Here is a 14,607-nt window from a genome sequence, read left to right on the forward strand (position 1 = left end):
ACCATATGGGGCGAAAACTGCTCGTCCTGTCCCAAAGACCGGTCTCGCGGCAGTGATGGCGGTGTGTTTCAGGTTGCCTTTCAGAATTATTATCATTTTTGGCCAAAAAAAACAAAAAAAAATAGCGACGTTGCGGAAAAACGTACCATACGAATATTCGCGTAAAGACACACACACCTACAAAAGCTATAGTTTTTTTTTTTTTTACATGCTTGTGCAATCCCTCCACCATCCAGGCGGGTTTCCTCGGACTACTTCTTAAAACCAACAAGCGCTGATCCGTGCGCTAAATAAAACACGGAGCTGTTTTCCATGTATTTGCCGAGACAATGGATGTAGTTAAGAAAGTTTAGTTCTTAGAGCTAATATTTGTTGTGCATTTAGTTTATTGGAAACACCTTTCCCACAAAGGTTTAATTAAATAAAGCCCCCCAAATAAACAAATACATGAATGAATGAATTAAGACATGGCTTCAATGCTACATGTCAACAATGTCTCCATAAACAAGAGAAAAACGTCAGGCATCATTTTAGTGGACTCTGTATATCCTGGATGATTGGAATTGATTTTCATTAAACATACCAACAATTAATACCGATTATTGTTAGTAGTAGCAGTTTATTATCATGTTTCGGGTTTTTCATTCCCCCTCACACAGTAAATGCATTAACTGTGTGAAGTTGGACAATTTAAAACTTTCCATAACCATTTTTTAAATATTTCCTTCAATTCCTTCATTGATAAAGATAAACAAATAAACACCTTTTCCCCTGGCTCCCTTTAATGCCTTGTATTTCCACTTAGAGTCAAACGGAAGCCGCCTTGTTCCCTCCTCTTTAAAACAAAGAGGCTTTTGTCATAAACTGACTTATTATACCAAAAGGAGTCAAGAGGGCAACATATGTGGTCTTAAAGGGTCGGAGGTCAAACATCCATGAAACACAAGGTCACGGAGTGGGCGCAAGTAAAAGTTGTGGTGTGTCAACATATTGATACTGTCACATGGAGGCAAGATAGACACGGCGTTAGGCTCCTGATGATTGTCTGCAGGCAGAGTGTGACCCGCGCTCCACACTTTATTGACAACCGCTTCCCACACTTCCTGCCAGCTGTATGCTTCATATAGTGATTTATGAAACACGCAGGGGCAGTATCAGCCTTAAACCTGTTGAAATATTCTAGGAGGGATTTTCAACAGATTACAGCCCCTTTCTTCCCCGCGCTGAAGGGAAAGCCCAATCGTGCCCTTGTGTGATAGATTTTTTTTTTTCTCCTGTTTTAATTTTCCCTTTCACTTTTGTGTGTGTGTGGGGGGTGGGTGTGTGTGTAGGTTTTGTGGGTTTTGCGGAGAAATAAAGAACTTCCATCTAGGGTCGGCAGACGTGACTTTGAACTTGGATCAGCTCCTGCGTTTCCTGTGGTGCAGTTTTGAAATAGACTTGGGAGAATGGCACGCACACACAAATGCACGTTACGCATTACGCAGAGCCCCATAGTCCGAGCTAACACTATAGGCTACACACTAAACAAAGTTTGAAAACGGTTGGACTTGTGCGGTGGCATTTGTATATGTAAGTTAACTTATGACCGAAATAAAACAGTGTCTGTAAAATGAAAATATGGTGCTCAAACAACATTTTTCACTATTTTCTGTTATGACTTAATTTAGAACCCCAAAATGCGTTCGGATGTGTTTCAGTGTTGGAAAAGAGGTCCCTTAATCCTGTGTGTTGTTCATGGTTAACCAACACAAATGGATCTTTGCGCTTTCCACCACCGTAACGGGTTCCTTTTAATTGGTGCTGTGATTTTCAAGAACCACCAAAGACGCACAACAAGTAACATATGGGACCATTAAAGACTGCATGTACAGTAAAGGCGTGAGCACCTCTAAAGGCCCAAATGTGGCTTTACAGCTGTGTAAAAATCTCAGACAAACCCTGAGCCAACAACTTTCAGGTTGAACTAAAAAAAAAAAAAAAGACGCTATTGTTGTGTAAAGATAATTCAAAAGAAGGTGTTTTTTATCCTCCTTTTTTCAGATGAATAAAAAATACCAAGAGATTGAAAAACAAAAGAAGACTGACTACTTTGTGATGTGGGATTTGTGGCAAAAGCCCAAAGTTATATTTGCGGTAGGCTAGCTGCTCACAGGTCTACCAGTAGGCCTAGTACTCTGCAGTAAAATCTGGTTTGTCTTAGAACAGAGCTATTCGTCACTGTGCGTATTGACTACTTTTTATAACACGCTAATAAGTTATTAATTGTACATAATTCTAAGACAATTTCTAAGACAAGATGAGTATTCGTTTATGTAGGCTATACGCAACTTGGCGCGTACGTGGCACTCAAAAATAAAATAAACACTCGTACTGATCCTTTCTCCTGTAGTCTAAACCCCCCAAATGTTCTCCAAAAGTAGGCGGTAATTATTAGTGGAAAATGGCGTTGCACTATTAAGTCGTCCCAGCGCGGGTGGCCATTGGCTGAGCACGAGGGATTGATGAGGCGCGTTGGCCAATCCGTGCGCCGAACGCGAGTGGAGGGGCTCCAGTTAAAGGGGGCGGAAGAGGAGGTAGAGTCAGTCCACGCAGAAAGAGGGACCCTCCACGAGAAACACTGCGAGCTACAGAATTATAATAGCGTTGGTTGGAAGAGCGGGGTTTGAGATGCTACAGCTGCTCTCTGGCGAAGGACACCTAGTAAGATAATTTATTCATTTAGTGTTTTCACTCCAAGGCGCAGAGGACATAAGGAAAGTCTGACTTGTTTTTTGTTTGGATTTTTTTTTTTTAGACTGACTATCAAAGTTAACTATTTTTAAGAAGATTTTTCTTCATGAGCGGACCATTGTTTTGACGCTCCCCTGATGCTGGTGACAAGGCTGGAAGTTAAGGCTTTGCTTGTCCACTGTGTGATTTTTCTACTGTCCTCTGAACTGATTTAAAGCAAAGCCGATTGGTTTTGTGAGAGCGCAATCATGTTGCTGGACGCTGGTCACCAGTTTCCCGGACTGGGAGTGGGTTCATTCGCCCGACATCACTCCACGAGCGACATGCAGGACAGAGACTTGAGTTTGGCTCAGAACAGCTTCGTAGACTCGGCTCACATGGGTGCATTTAAACTCAACCACGACCTCTCCCCGGGACAGAGCTCTGCGTTCAGCAGTCAGGCGCCTGGTTACCCCACTGCGGCTCTGGGTGCGCACGCTCATGTCACGTCCTATGCTAGCTCCCCTTTCAACTCTACCAGGGACTTTCTGTTTCGTAGCCGCGGCTTTGGAGAATCCTCTCCGGCGAGCGGCCAACACACTATTTTCGGCCCCACGGCGGGATCCCTGCATCACTCCCACACAGACGCTCAAGGCCACATTCTGTTCCCCGGGATCCACGACCAGCACGGCACCCACGGATCCCCAAATGTGCTTAACGGCCAAATGCGCCTCGGGCTGCCCGGAGAAGTGTTCGGGCGCTCTGACCAGTACCACCAGGTGTCCAGTCCGAGGACCGACCCCTACTCCGCCGCACAGCTTCACAACCAGTACGGCTCCATGAATATGAACATGGGTATGAACATGGCAGCACACCACCCCGGTGCCTTCTTCCGTTACATGAGGCAGCAGTGCATCAAGCAGGAGCTGATCTGTAAGTGGATCGACCCCGAGCAGCTGAGTAACCCTAAGAAGTCCTGCAACAAAACTTTTAGCACCATGCACGAGCTAGTCACGCACGTCTCCGTAGAGCACGTTGGCGGACCCGAGCAAACAAATCACATCTGCTTTTGGGAAGACTGCGCACGGGAAAGCAAGCCTTTCAAGGCCAAATACAAACTGGTTAACCACATTCGGGTCCACACTGGCGAAAAGCCGTTCCCGTGTCCATTCCCCGGTTGTGGCAAAGTGTTCGCTCGCTCTGAAAACTTGAAGATCCACAAACGGACTCATACAGGTAAAGAGATAACCATGTTATTTAATTGCTCTTGTTGTTATTATTATTATTACTTTGAAATACTTTGCTTACGGCAGATCAAATAAGGCGGTCAGTAAGAAATGCGTTTAGGGGGGATTTTAAATGCGCGTGTAAAAGCCGTCCATCTTGCCTTTACGCATTTTGTATATAGTTCTTTACATTCCATGCATTCTGTGAAGTTTAGATTTAGGTCAAATGTGACACAAGGACAATTCAGGTCTCAACATTTAAAAATCTTTGGACCAACTTTCCCTCTAAAAATTCATCACATTTGCATTATTGCATTTCATTTGCAATTCATGCGTGCCTTAGAGTCCCCTGTTGTTGTGTAGATCCTCTGCCCGCACTGTTTATGCGTGCCTTTTGTTTTTCATGGTGCCTTTCTCCCCCCTCTTGATGGGAGCTTGTAAGGTGCTAGACTGGGCCATTACCAGCCTTTCACATTTGGACTTGTATTTTCATGGGGGATAGCGTGACTTTCCAAGCCATAAAAATAGTCAGGTGTTAATTAGATATTTATTATCTTTTTAGCCAATAGGCCTCATGCCTGAAGGTATCCACATCTACTTCAAAATATAGATCAAATTTTAAGGCAGGAATTGTTCTTGTATTCTTGTTATTAATGGTGTATTGAAATTGCTTATTTTGAGGATCAGTGAACTAACAGTTGAGTGTCTTCCCTTGCCCACAGGCGAGAAGCCTTTCCAATGTGAGTTCGAAGGCTGTGACAGAAGGTTCGCGAACAGCAGTGACAGAAAGAAGCACATGCATGTGCACACGTCAGACAAGCCATACCTCTGCAAGATGTGTGACAAGTCGTACACACACCCCAGCTCCCTACGAAAACACATGAAGGTAAATACCCCAAACCATTTTCTCCATTGTGGTTTTAAATAATCACGTAATCGTAAATCCGACTTCCAGTGCAGCCTGATCTAATGTATTTCTGTAATCTGTTCCAGGTTCATGAAGCATCTCCACCCGGGTCCGACTCATCCCCAGCAGGCAGCTCTGGTTATGAGTCGTCCACCCCTCCAGGCCTGGTGTCTCCCACGACAGAGACCCAGAGCAACACCACCCTGTCTCCAGCCTCTGTCGTGCACAACTCCAATGGACACAGTGCCCTGTCCTCCAATTTCAGTGAGTGGTACGTGTAGGACACTGGCTCGAGCCGAAGCCACACACACTCTTTTAGAACAGAAACAGAAAAGCACTGGACCATCCGGCACGAGAATGGGACACGTGCACGCGAGAGCCACACAAATTTTTGTTTATTTTGTATTTTAATATAAATCTTCTCAATTGAGGGGATTTTACAGAGGAAATATGTATCATATAGTGAATATTGTAAATAAAATTGGAAAAGCCCACTTGCCCATTGGTTGTGATAGTTTGTCCGTCCTTGGTATAGATGTCCTTTCAATGGTAGCTATTTCTCTATTTCCGACTTTTAGTACATATATTCCAATAACACTGTATCATAACGATGAATATTGTGATCTTAAGGCAAACTGATTGTACTATGCTAACCATCTATAAACTGCGGAGTGCCAAAGTTGACATGGAACTGGAACAGACCACAATATTATGCTTGTGAATGTACATTTGTTTTTATTTAGTTCGGGCTTAACTTGTGATGTTTTGTGCTTTGCAAGTTTTGAATTGTGAAATACTATCCGGAAAGGAAAAATAAACGTTGTGCCGTTGGGTTTTCTGTACCTACACTCTTCCCTTTGTAAATACCAACTGCCATATTTATCCATTTGTAATTAAATTATGCTATTTACTTGCTACAGATAAAACAGTATTTATAAAAGAATGTTTGTTTACTATAAATATGTACATTTATGAGCTTAACATGGGCAGTTGTTTCGTTAATGTGCTTTTGTTCAAAGTTTTAAGAGTTGTCCTTCCTTATTGTGATAAAAAAAAATTACTGCATACGAATATAATTAAAGGTGTTGCAAGTATAAAATTGCTTTCTGCTTCTTTTGTAATTGTTGGGGCAAAGTGTAAAGACACAAGGCAGGTTTGCAGTTTTTATTTAAAATTTGAATTACAAATCTTTAAAGTTAGGCTACATATTTAAAAAACATTAACACTATTAAATGAAGTAGCTGCAATGATTTACGGCAATAATCTATGAACATTTACAAATCGACTTCCAGTCTAAACCCTCTTTTTGTCATTCTGGGCACTTTATCACAGTTGCGACACAAAAGGGAACTTATTTTCTCATTCTAACACAGATTCTTGTTTTTATGGCTGATTAGTTTCTCTGGCCTATACCTATATGCGCTTTGCTGGTGATGCTTTTGGAGATTTTTGTCCGCTTTGGTTCCCCTCCTCAGCTGTGACCACTTATTTGTTTAGATACGTCTAATAGCAAGCAGCTTGAGTATTCGCTGCGCGTGTTTACTGCTTGTATTGCCGGTGCTTAACTGTGGCGCAGGCCGAGACTCCGCTGTAGGCACTGTCTGTCTGACTCTGCGCAAGTGGCTGCATGGGCATAGCAGCTGCTTACATTACGCAGCTCGTTATGCGAAGATAAATATTATGCTAATGCGAATCTGGCCGAATGTAAAGGCTTATAATAACGAGATGGCACTGTAAAGTAATATGTAATTGCATTAGTGGATTCTTCTCGGGGGCTCCCCGTCCAGTGGCGGACCTGTGACCTCTTGCTGGAAGATGGCATGACCTATGAGGAGTGGGAAAGGTCAGCTCCACACAGTGCGTCGATGACGGTTCCTGTTCGGCCCCTGCTGTGTTGATATCGATCCGTAGGACAAGAAGAGTTTCTTTCCCCCTCCTGCTTGTTCTCTGTAGCCCAGTGTAAGGTGTCTACTGTAAGATTGCGAGGTTGATGTGTGCTGCTTTTTATGGTTTTGATGCATTCTTCAAAAGTTATTTTATGTAGAAATAAATCTTTGCTACTATCGGTGATGAGCGTGCGTGCGTAAAAGGAAATGGGACTCTTCCTCCGCTTAACCATGACTTTGATAACACACATTACACATGTAATATTAGTCCAAAATCTCATAGTCATTTAACAGTCATCGATTTTAAGCGCAGTATAGCAGAAATATATGTTTTGTGGGCGCTCAGGTCATGGACGCCTGAGGCCAAGTTGGGAGAGTAACGTCCCCAACTGTGGGCCCGCTGTTGGGCCACAACAATCATTTCCCACTTGATAAATCTACGGCTTTAGGTTTTGATCTGGTTGTATTATCATCTGTTTTGTATTGGGCATTTTTAGTTAACTTTCAAAATCACAGGTAACGCAAAACTTGAATATTTAGAAGAGGGGAAAAAAGTATCAAAAAGTATTGCTGTTTATTTTTTGTAACATCACACAGCGAACTTTTAGTTGTCTCCAAGCACAAGTTTCTTTTGAAAGAGGAAATCCATGTATTTGAGCCGCAACACAGTGAACGTCCCAACACGTGCCGCACAGATGTCTTTAGTCTGACACTGCTAGTAGTTAAATATATAAATGAATAAATCAACTTAAATGTGCACATAAACAATTAAGTAAATAGATTGATGAGTAAATAAATAAATAGGCTACATAAATAAATAGATTGACTACAATTAAAACATTAGGCCTACTAAATTATAACCAAAGAACACATGTCCTGCTATAATTTCCTACCTTTAACACATATTGAATGTAGAGCAGGACGGCCTATCAATAGCCATAAATCTTCAGTAGCCTATTAGGCGTACAGGATGAGACACTCCGATCGCATGGTCCCAGTTTAAACCTATATTCTTTGGCCTCTTTCGTTTATCTGGAGACGCGTTTTATGAAAGTTTTTTTTTTTTTTTTTGCCGGCCCTTTGTTTGGAGAAAAAAACAACAACTTTAAAACAAACGCCACATCCTCTGATTCAATTGAAGAGCTGCTGTAAAGAAGCGAGTGTGTGCGTGCGCTCTTGCGGACCTGATTCCACTGTTCACGCGCCGCTGTTCTGCTGGGCCAGCACTGGGCCTGTCTGGAGGAAAGATGCATTGATTGCATATAACATCAAAAAGAAGTGGTTATCTGATAGAAATAACAATTTGCCCGGACAAATCCAACAGCGCACCTTATTGGCTCCAGCATGAAGTTCAAAGAAACTGCATAACAACTATTAGCCTACCACATTAGCCTAATTTGTTCAGCAATATTTTGTCTTTCTGGTTTATTTGAAATGATTATTAATATTATTATTTTTTAAGTGGTGTTGCACAATGACTGTAAAACTATCAGACACACTGCATGCACATAGGGATATAAAAGGTATAGGCAACTGGTCTCTTATGTATTGGTATAATTTATATAAAATGCTGGTCACATGATCTATTCCCGACATCTTTTAACTTTAAATGGAGTGTGAGGAACAGACATTTAATTATTGTTGCCTTAATGGGAATACAGGAGTGTGTTATTGTAGGGGGTTTATTTTTTATCTTGATACATGTCCTGTAGTGATTTAAATGATGACTATTTGAGATATGATTTACTCAGCTTTTCACTTTACGTTACTTATTTTTCCCCCACTATTCCAACTTCAAGCTTTGTCTTAACTGTAATAACTACCTTTGTATTAACTTCAGATTTTCTTTCTGTCTCGCCAGACTGAAACCGTTGTTGTCTATCTTCCTTATTTATCTGTAGGTCTCAAGCCTATCCCTGGTGTTGAAGTATACAGTGTGCCTTCCTGTGCACCGTGGCTCTGTGGCCCTTTCATCCCAGTTCAGCCGACTCCTTTTCTCACACAGATGAATGTGTGTGTTTTTTTCGTCTTCTCTATTCTGTGAAAGAACCGGAATGGCTGTCACTTCTCCTGGCACCGTGCAGAAACAAACAGAACCCCCTACTCCTTTAAGGAAACTGGCGCAGGCACCTCCCATTGGACACAAACATTGCACACGAGTCAGAAGCACAAATGGCCTCAAAAGCTAAACACTCAGACCTTTTCACACGCAAAATGATTCACTTCTGGCGTTGTGTTCTCTTGTCTCGTCCCTGACAAAAATGTGGTAGAAATGATTCCAGCAAATTCCCAATTGTTGTTTTCCCTGTAAATATATAACGCCTCCATGCTGATTTCACTCTGTTTGTCAATACAAAGTTTCTTTACAGCTCCAGACTGAAACAGATTCACAAGTCCGATTACTCACTAGCATAACACAAATCTAACCTGCATTACCACAATGCTGTTCATACATGCAACTCTGACTTTAGGAATCTTGGGCAATTACAACTAATCTGTTGTGCTGAGAACAGGTGATGTTGTGACAAATACATATCAGTTCATATCGATTTCATGATATTAGTTTTTACACAGTATTGAGGTGAGATATACAAATAGTTATGTGGTTCAATGCAACAGGTGAGCTATGGAGCAAACGCTGGTTCTGACAGTGGTCAGAATACACATGGTCCATATGATGCTGTGTACACAGGTGTAATAATCGGTAACTTTATTTCACAGCAGGACAGTGCTCATAATGAACTGTTGTTATCCTGGCATAAATATTCCTGATTCATTGTTGGTGGGCGCCAATGCTATATCTTGGCCTTACAACCGGCAGCTCTCTCTTAAAAGCACAACTAACCAATCATAAGTACCTCATAGACCCCATTAACAAGGCCACAACACACACAGTCTATGTGTTCATGTACTTCCTCTCGACGCACACAGCCAAGGAAATTTTCAATTTCCCCACACCTGTAAACATGCTGTTTTACCTCAGCCACTTTGATCTTCAAACAGAGCGGGCCTGCCCTGGGGACCCGGGGAGGAGAGGTGATTGGGTGGTGCTGCTGGGCGCTCTGTTTTATAGGAAGCCTTTACTAGAAAGTGGAATGTTCCTTCTGGCCACCTTTGCTTTTCATACATAAAAAAAATCAGCAAGTTTTATCAAAGTGATATTGATACTATGGACATAATTCAAATCTACATAACAACCAGTCTTTCTGTAATAGGCTGACTACATAATGTTTGCTCTCAAAAGGTTTTAAGTTGAATCCTTCATTTGGCAACAGTGGGTTCCCTCTAGCTTCTATATAGTTGTTTTAAACTGAATTTTCTCAGCATGTGTTGTAATAGGCAACTACCAACTATGAATAAGTAGTTATGGATATCATATCAATTGTTTGTTTGTTTTTTGGCTGGGACAGTGCATGCTAATGAACACATTTGAGGCATGTGCCTAATAACACCTCCACAGGTACTCAGTAATGATGTAAATTCCAAGCACTTGAGTAGAGTTTTTGAGGATTGCTACTTTACTTGAGAGTAAAAATTGCTCTGTAATAACTTGTATCTATTTAGTTGGCACACAATGGAATAATATGTTATACTACTTTGGAGGTACTTAATGTAATAAGACATGAGACCCTTAAGAGTTAGAGTCGTACCTCCAAACTACTAATACACATTATTCCATAGGCTAAACTCAGGTACACATTATTGCACATTATTACATAGTACATTACATTGTATTAAATTTGGTTGGTACAATGTATCAAGTGTAGTGTAAAATAAAATGTTTCAGAACTGACTGACTTAACTTCACAACATTGAAAGATAAAATATAATACTTATATTATTATTGCAATATTAGGTGATGCAATATTCGCATTGCAGGAAGTCACAATATATTGCAAAATTCTTCATGTTTCTGAAATACTTATTTGAACCAACCTGTACTTTCTACTTTTAAAAGTACGTTCTACTTGTAAAGGAGGTGGAGGAGCTGACCAGTGTGGGACACCACGCTCTGAAACGGAGACAAACCCTGGAGGTGCTGCACCGTTTCAGAGGGGCACATAGTCGGGTTTCCTCCGGGTGCTCCGGTTTCCTCTACCTCCGAAAACAAACCTAACAAGCCCTAACATCTGATCTACGCAATTTCGTTATTGCTCAATGACAAATAAAGCACTTACTTACTTTGAATACTAACATACAACGCCTGACCAAAAAAAGTCATCACAAAAAAAGGTCACGCGCTCTACTATGTTTAGTTGGACCGCCTTCAGCTTTGATTTCATCATTTGTGAAAATGATGCCTCATGCTCCCTGAACCACTCTTTCACAATGTGAGCCCATTGAATCCTTGCATTGTCATTTCGGAATATGCCTGTGCAAGTAGAGAAAGAAGAAATCCATTGATGGAATAACCTGGCCATTCAGGATGTTTTGGAAATCAGCTTACCTTATTCTTTGTGCACGCAGTGTTGCTGAACCTAGACCTGATCAGATCACAACAGTTAGTTAAATCTAGTTTAATTTTTTGGGAAAGCAGTGTATTTTCTACAGCTATAGTGTTGTGTATAAATTCTATGTGTAAAAAGAAAGAAAAAAAAACTTAAAACAAATGTAATATTGTTTTTTGGATGTTTTTTTCCTTTGTTTTCGTTTGATACAAAGGTCAACACTGATAATGGCTTTTTTTTTTTAGTTCATTGCAGCGTCTGAACATTTATTTTGACACATTGGGAAAGTTTCTTAAGTGATTTTTTTTTTTGTGGTAAAAGAATGAACTTGCGGGCCCCCTCCCTTTGCTGTCACTCATACGGTGTTCATATGTGATCAGAAAGTAGATTTACGAGACCTGACACTGGATGAGTCGGCTCTAACACCGTCTCTTCACACACAAAGACTTCCCAACCATCTGTCACCCGCTACCTTTTCTCTTCACTTTATGTTTATTGATATTTTTCCCTTAAATCTTACAAGACAACCCCCGTGACATGAGCCTAATCCGGTTTGAAGACAATTTTTCCGACATTTTCCACAGAGATGGTTTTATTTCTGATGTGTTGTGACACCGACGTGTTGACTGCTTCATGTTTTTTAAGAGGGTCGCTTCTGACTCCTCACTTGTTTTGTTTTACCAGAGAAATGAAAGGTGGCAAAGATCAAACTAGTCAAAAACTGATAAATGTTTTTTTTTTTTCTCAAGTTATAAATTGTCTGATCTTGAAATAATTTAAATCACGCCTTAATATCAACAGCGGGTTTATTTGTGCACACATAGATTCAAGGATACAGTTACATACATAAAACTGCATTCAAATCAAAATAAGATACATTCAGTTGACATATGCACAACCCATTAATCCATTTTCAGCCTTGATTTGAACATGGCCAGAGATGAGGCCTGTCTCGCATCTTCAGGATTCAAAAAGACTGTTCCACATTGTAGCTGCATGAAACTGAAAAGAAAAGATCACGCTGCCAAATTGACGAAAACAGTGCATCGCAAACGCACGACAAAGTAGATTCTATAACTATTACAGTTTGAATGTATAGATGTTTGTGAAACTTTTGTCTCAATCACATTTTGATTGGGGACAGTTTGTACACTCAAGGCCCTTCCTGTGAATGCCACAACACTCAAGCAAAGTAGAACAAAATGAACCTTTCAAATGAATGTTTTCTGCTTCTGATATAGCTGTAAATGACCTCATGTATCAGACGGCCTTCACTGTTGTCTCAAACATACAGATTCCATATTTGATGATTAATGTTGATGGTGCGAGAAGGCCCTCCGTTGTAGCCGCCTCAGCAGGGGGGCCGCTCAGATTGCACCCCATAGACCGGCCCTGCTTCTCTCTCTGGAGCCTCTCTTGGCTGTATTCTGAAGCTAGTGGGCTGGAAGAACTTAATTTGATTGACTTGCACCTCCCCGTGAGCGTGTTGTTTTTTCTGGGCTTGTACCTTGCAGTCCCCTGACAGTGCGGGACCTTTCTGGTCAGTGAGTGTATTGACAGCTAGTCAGTTAGCACTTGGCATGTCAATGCCCTGTCCATTCTGCTCCCATTACTGTTCTGTGTGTTTTTGTGTATTTCTCATTCTCCTCATTGATTTTCCTGTCTGTGATTTTACAGGGGTTGGAAGATTCTTTGTAAAAGGTTGAAGTATAATGGGAGCAAATGAAGACAGCTGTTCATACATCACATTGCAATACGATATTAACAAAATAGCTAAAGAAATAAATGCTATATTCTATTGCAGCAACTATACCAGAGGAATCATTGAATAGGAATCTACCCAAAATCCTTTGCTAAGGCGTTAATGGGATGTTTCCTTGTTGTTTGACCATGAACCAATAAATACTGCTTATTTGTTATATTCATGCCATTTCAGAGAGACCTGTGCTAATTTGTTTCTGACAGAGAAGACTAATGATGTGGTGGGTGACAATTTAATGTAGAACTCTAAATCAACATTTAGAAAGCACTGCACTTCCTCACCAAAAAAACAACATTTACTTTTGTTGTAAAAACCTGCACAGCAAAACTGACAATAAGCATTTTTTTTATTTCCTGTGCCAGATGCCCTTTTTGGCTCCTCGATTGTTTCCACATAATAGTTACTGGTTACTAAAAAAAATGATATTATTTTATTAGTATGTTTGTTGTGGCATTCACGTGATTGGCAGAAGTGTATGTTTCTCTACACAACAGCAATACTAAACCCGTAAGACTTGTCATATTTGTCAGGTGTCAGACTGCGCATGTATTTCTGACTGCTGCACGTCTGTGTTGCGCGGTACATGAATATATACATGATTTTTCAAACTCTGGTCTTTCAGAATACTACTGGGTGCTGCTCTCCGAACATTGCCCGTTTCTTCTTCTGCTCACCTGCAAAGGAGGCGTTGATGGGTGTACACTGCCCCCCTGCCTGTGTGGTGTGTGAGCCAAGTTTGCTTCCCCGCCTCGCCCCTCCTGGTGTCGTCCGGGAGGTGCTTCGCAGGCCCTTGTCCCACAAACACACAAGAAATAAATCAGACACACTCCTGACAGCCATTTATGGTGAAGCAGGAGCCCAGGGAATTACAGGCCACCCTCAATATATTCATGACAAGGATTTTCACGCTTGTTGGATGAAAACTGTCCCATGTGTGGTAAATATTTGTGATGTGTCATCGCTCTTCTGTGTCCGAAGTGTGGCTCTGGGGCAGTTGTGGTATGAGTGAGGTTTATCACGGCACAAATATAAAATGTTGTGTCAAAACGCATCATAGTGGCCATGCTTTGCAATTTTGACAGCATCCTTTTTGTATTACTTTGTATTTTTGACAGAAAAAGAAATTCAAAAACCAAGCATTGCCTGCCTCATTTTGAACACAATGACAAAGCTGCAGTTGTAGAGTTTTCCCTTTGACCTTTTTCAATGGTGGGAATACAATGTACTGTGCACCCACAGACACATGCGAGCACGTTTCATCCAGTTTGGCTTTACCTAAAAGCTTTATAAAAAAAAAAAAGCATTAAAAAAACATCAAAAAAGTGACAAAAAGCGTGCCGGAAAAACAACAGAAATGTGACAAAAACACAACAAAACCCTGACCCCGAATCACGACAAAACAGCATGAAAAAAAAAAAGCTATGAAAAAGCGAATCAAAAACATGACATAAAAGAGACGGAAAAAAAAGCAGTGTAAAAGAAACAAAAAACGACAAAATCATGACCAAAAATGTGACAAAAACATGGCGACAATGAGACAAAAAAATGTTGCGATCCCTTTTGACGGCCTCAGCTTTCAAATGAGACATTATACTGTTGCTCTCCAGTCGAGAAGCTTTTACATTTGGATGAAGCTGAACTGCACGCGGTTCAAGTAAGAGGTTAA

At 41.0% G+C, this 14,607-nt stretch overlaps 1 protein-coding gene and 1 long non-coding RNA gene across 2 annotated transcripts in view; one reads left to right on the forward strand and one right to left on the reverse strand.

Annotated features, from left to right (window-relative positions):
* LOC306968219 overlaps nt 1-14,607 on the reverse strand; it is a 307,048-nt gene that overhangs the window by 175,241 nt on the left and 117,200 nt on the right. The gene's annotated exons all lie outside the window — the stretch shown is intronic.
* On the forward strand, nt 2,570-5,906 carry zic2a (zic family member 2 (odd-paired homolog, Drosophila), a). The gene is made up of 3 exons (XM_079563803.1): nt 2,570-3,948; nt 4,661-4,824; nt 4,932-5,906. Exons 1-3 carry the CDS (start codon nt 2,982-2,984, stop codon nt 5,124-5,126), a joined length of 1,326 nt encoding a protein of 441 aa, XP_079419929.1. The 5' UTR covers nt 2,570-2,981; the 3' UTR covers nt 5,127-5,906.

The sequence above is a fragment of the Gobius niger genome (assembly GCF_951799975.1).
Source record: "Gobius niger genome assembly, chromosome: 9".
NCBI classification, from domain to species: Eukaryota; Metazoa; Chordata; class Actinopteri; order Gobiiformes; family Gobiidae; genus Gobius; species Gobius niger.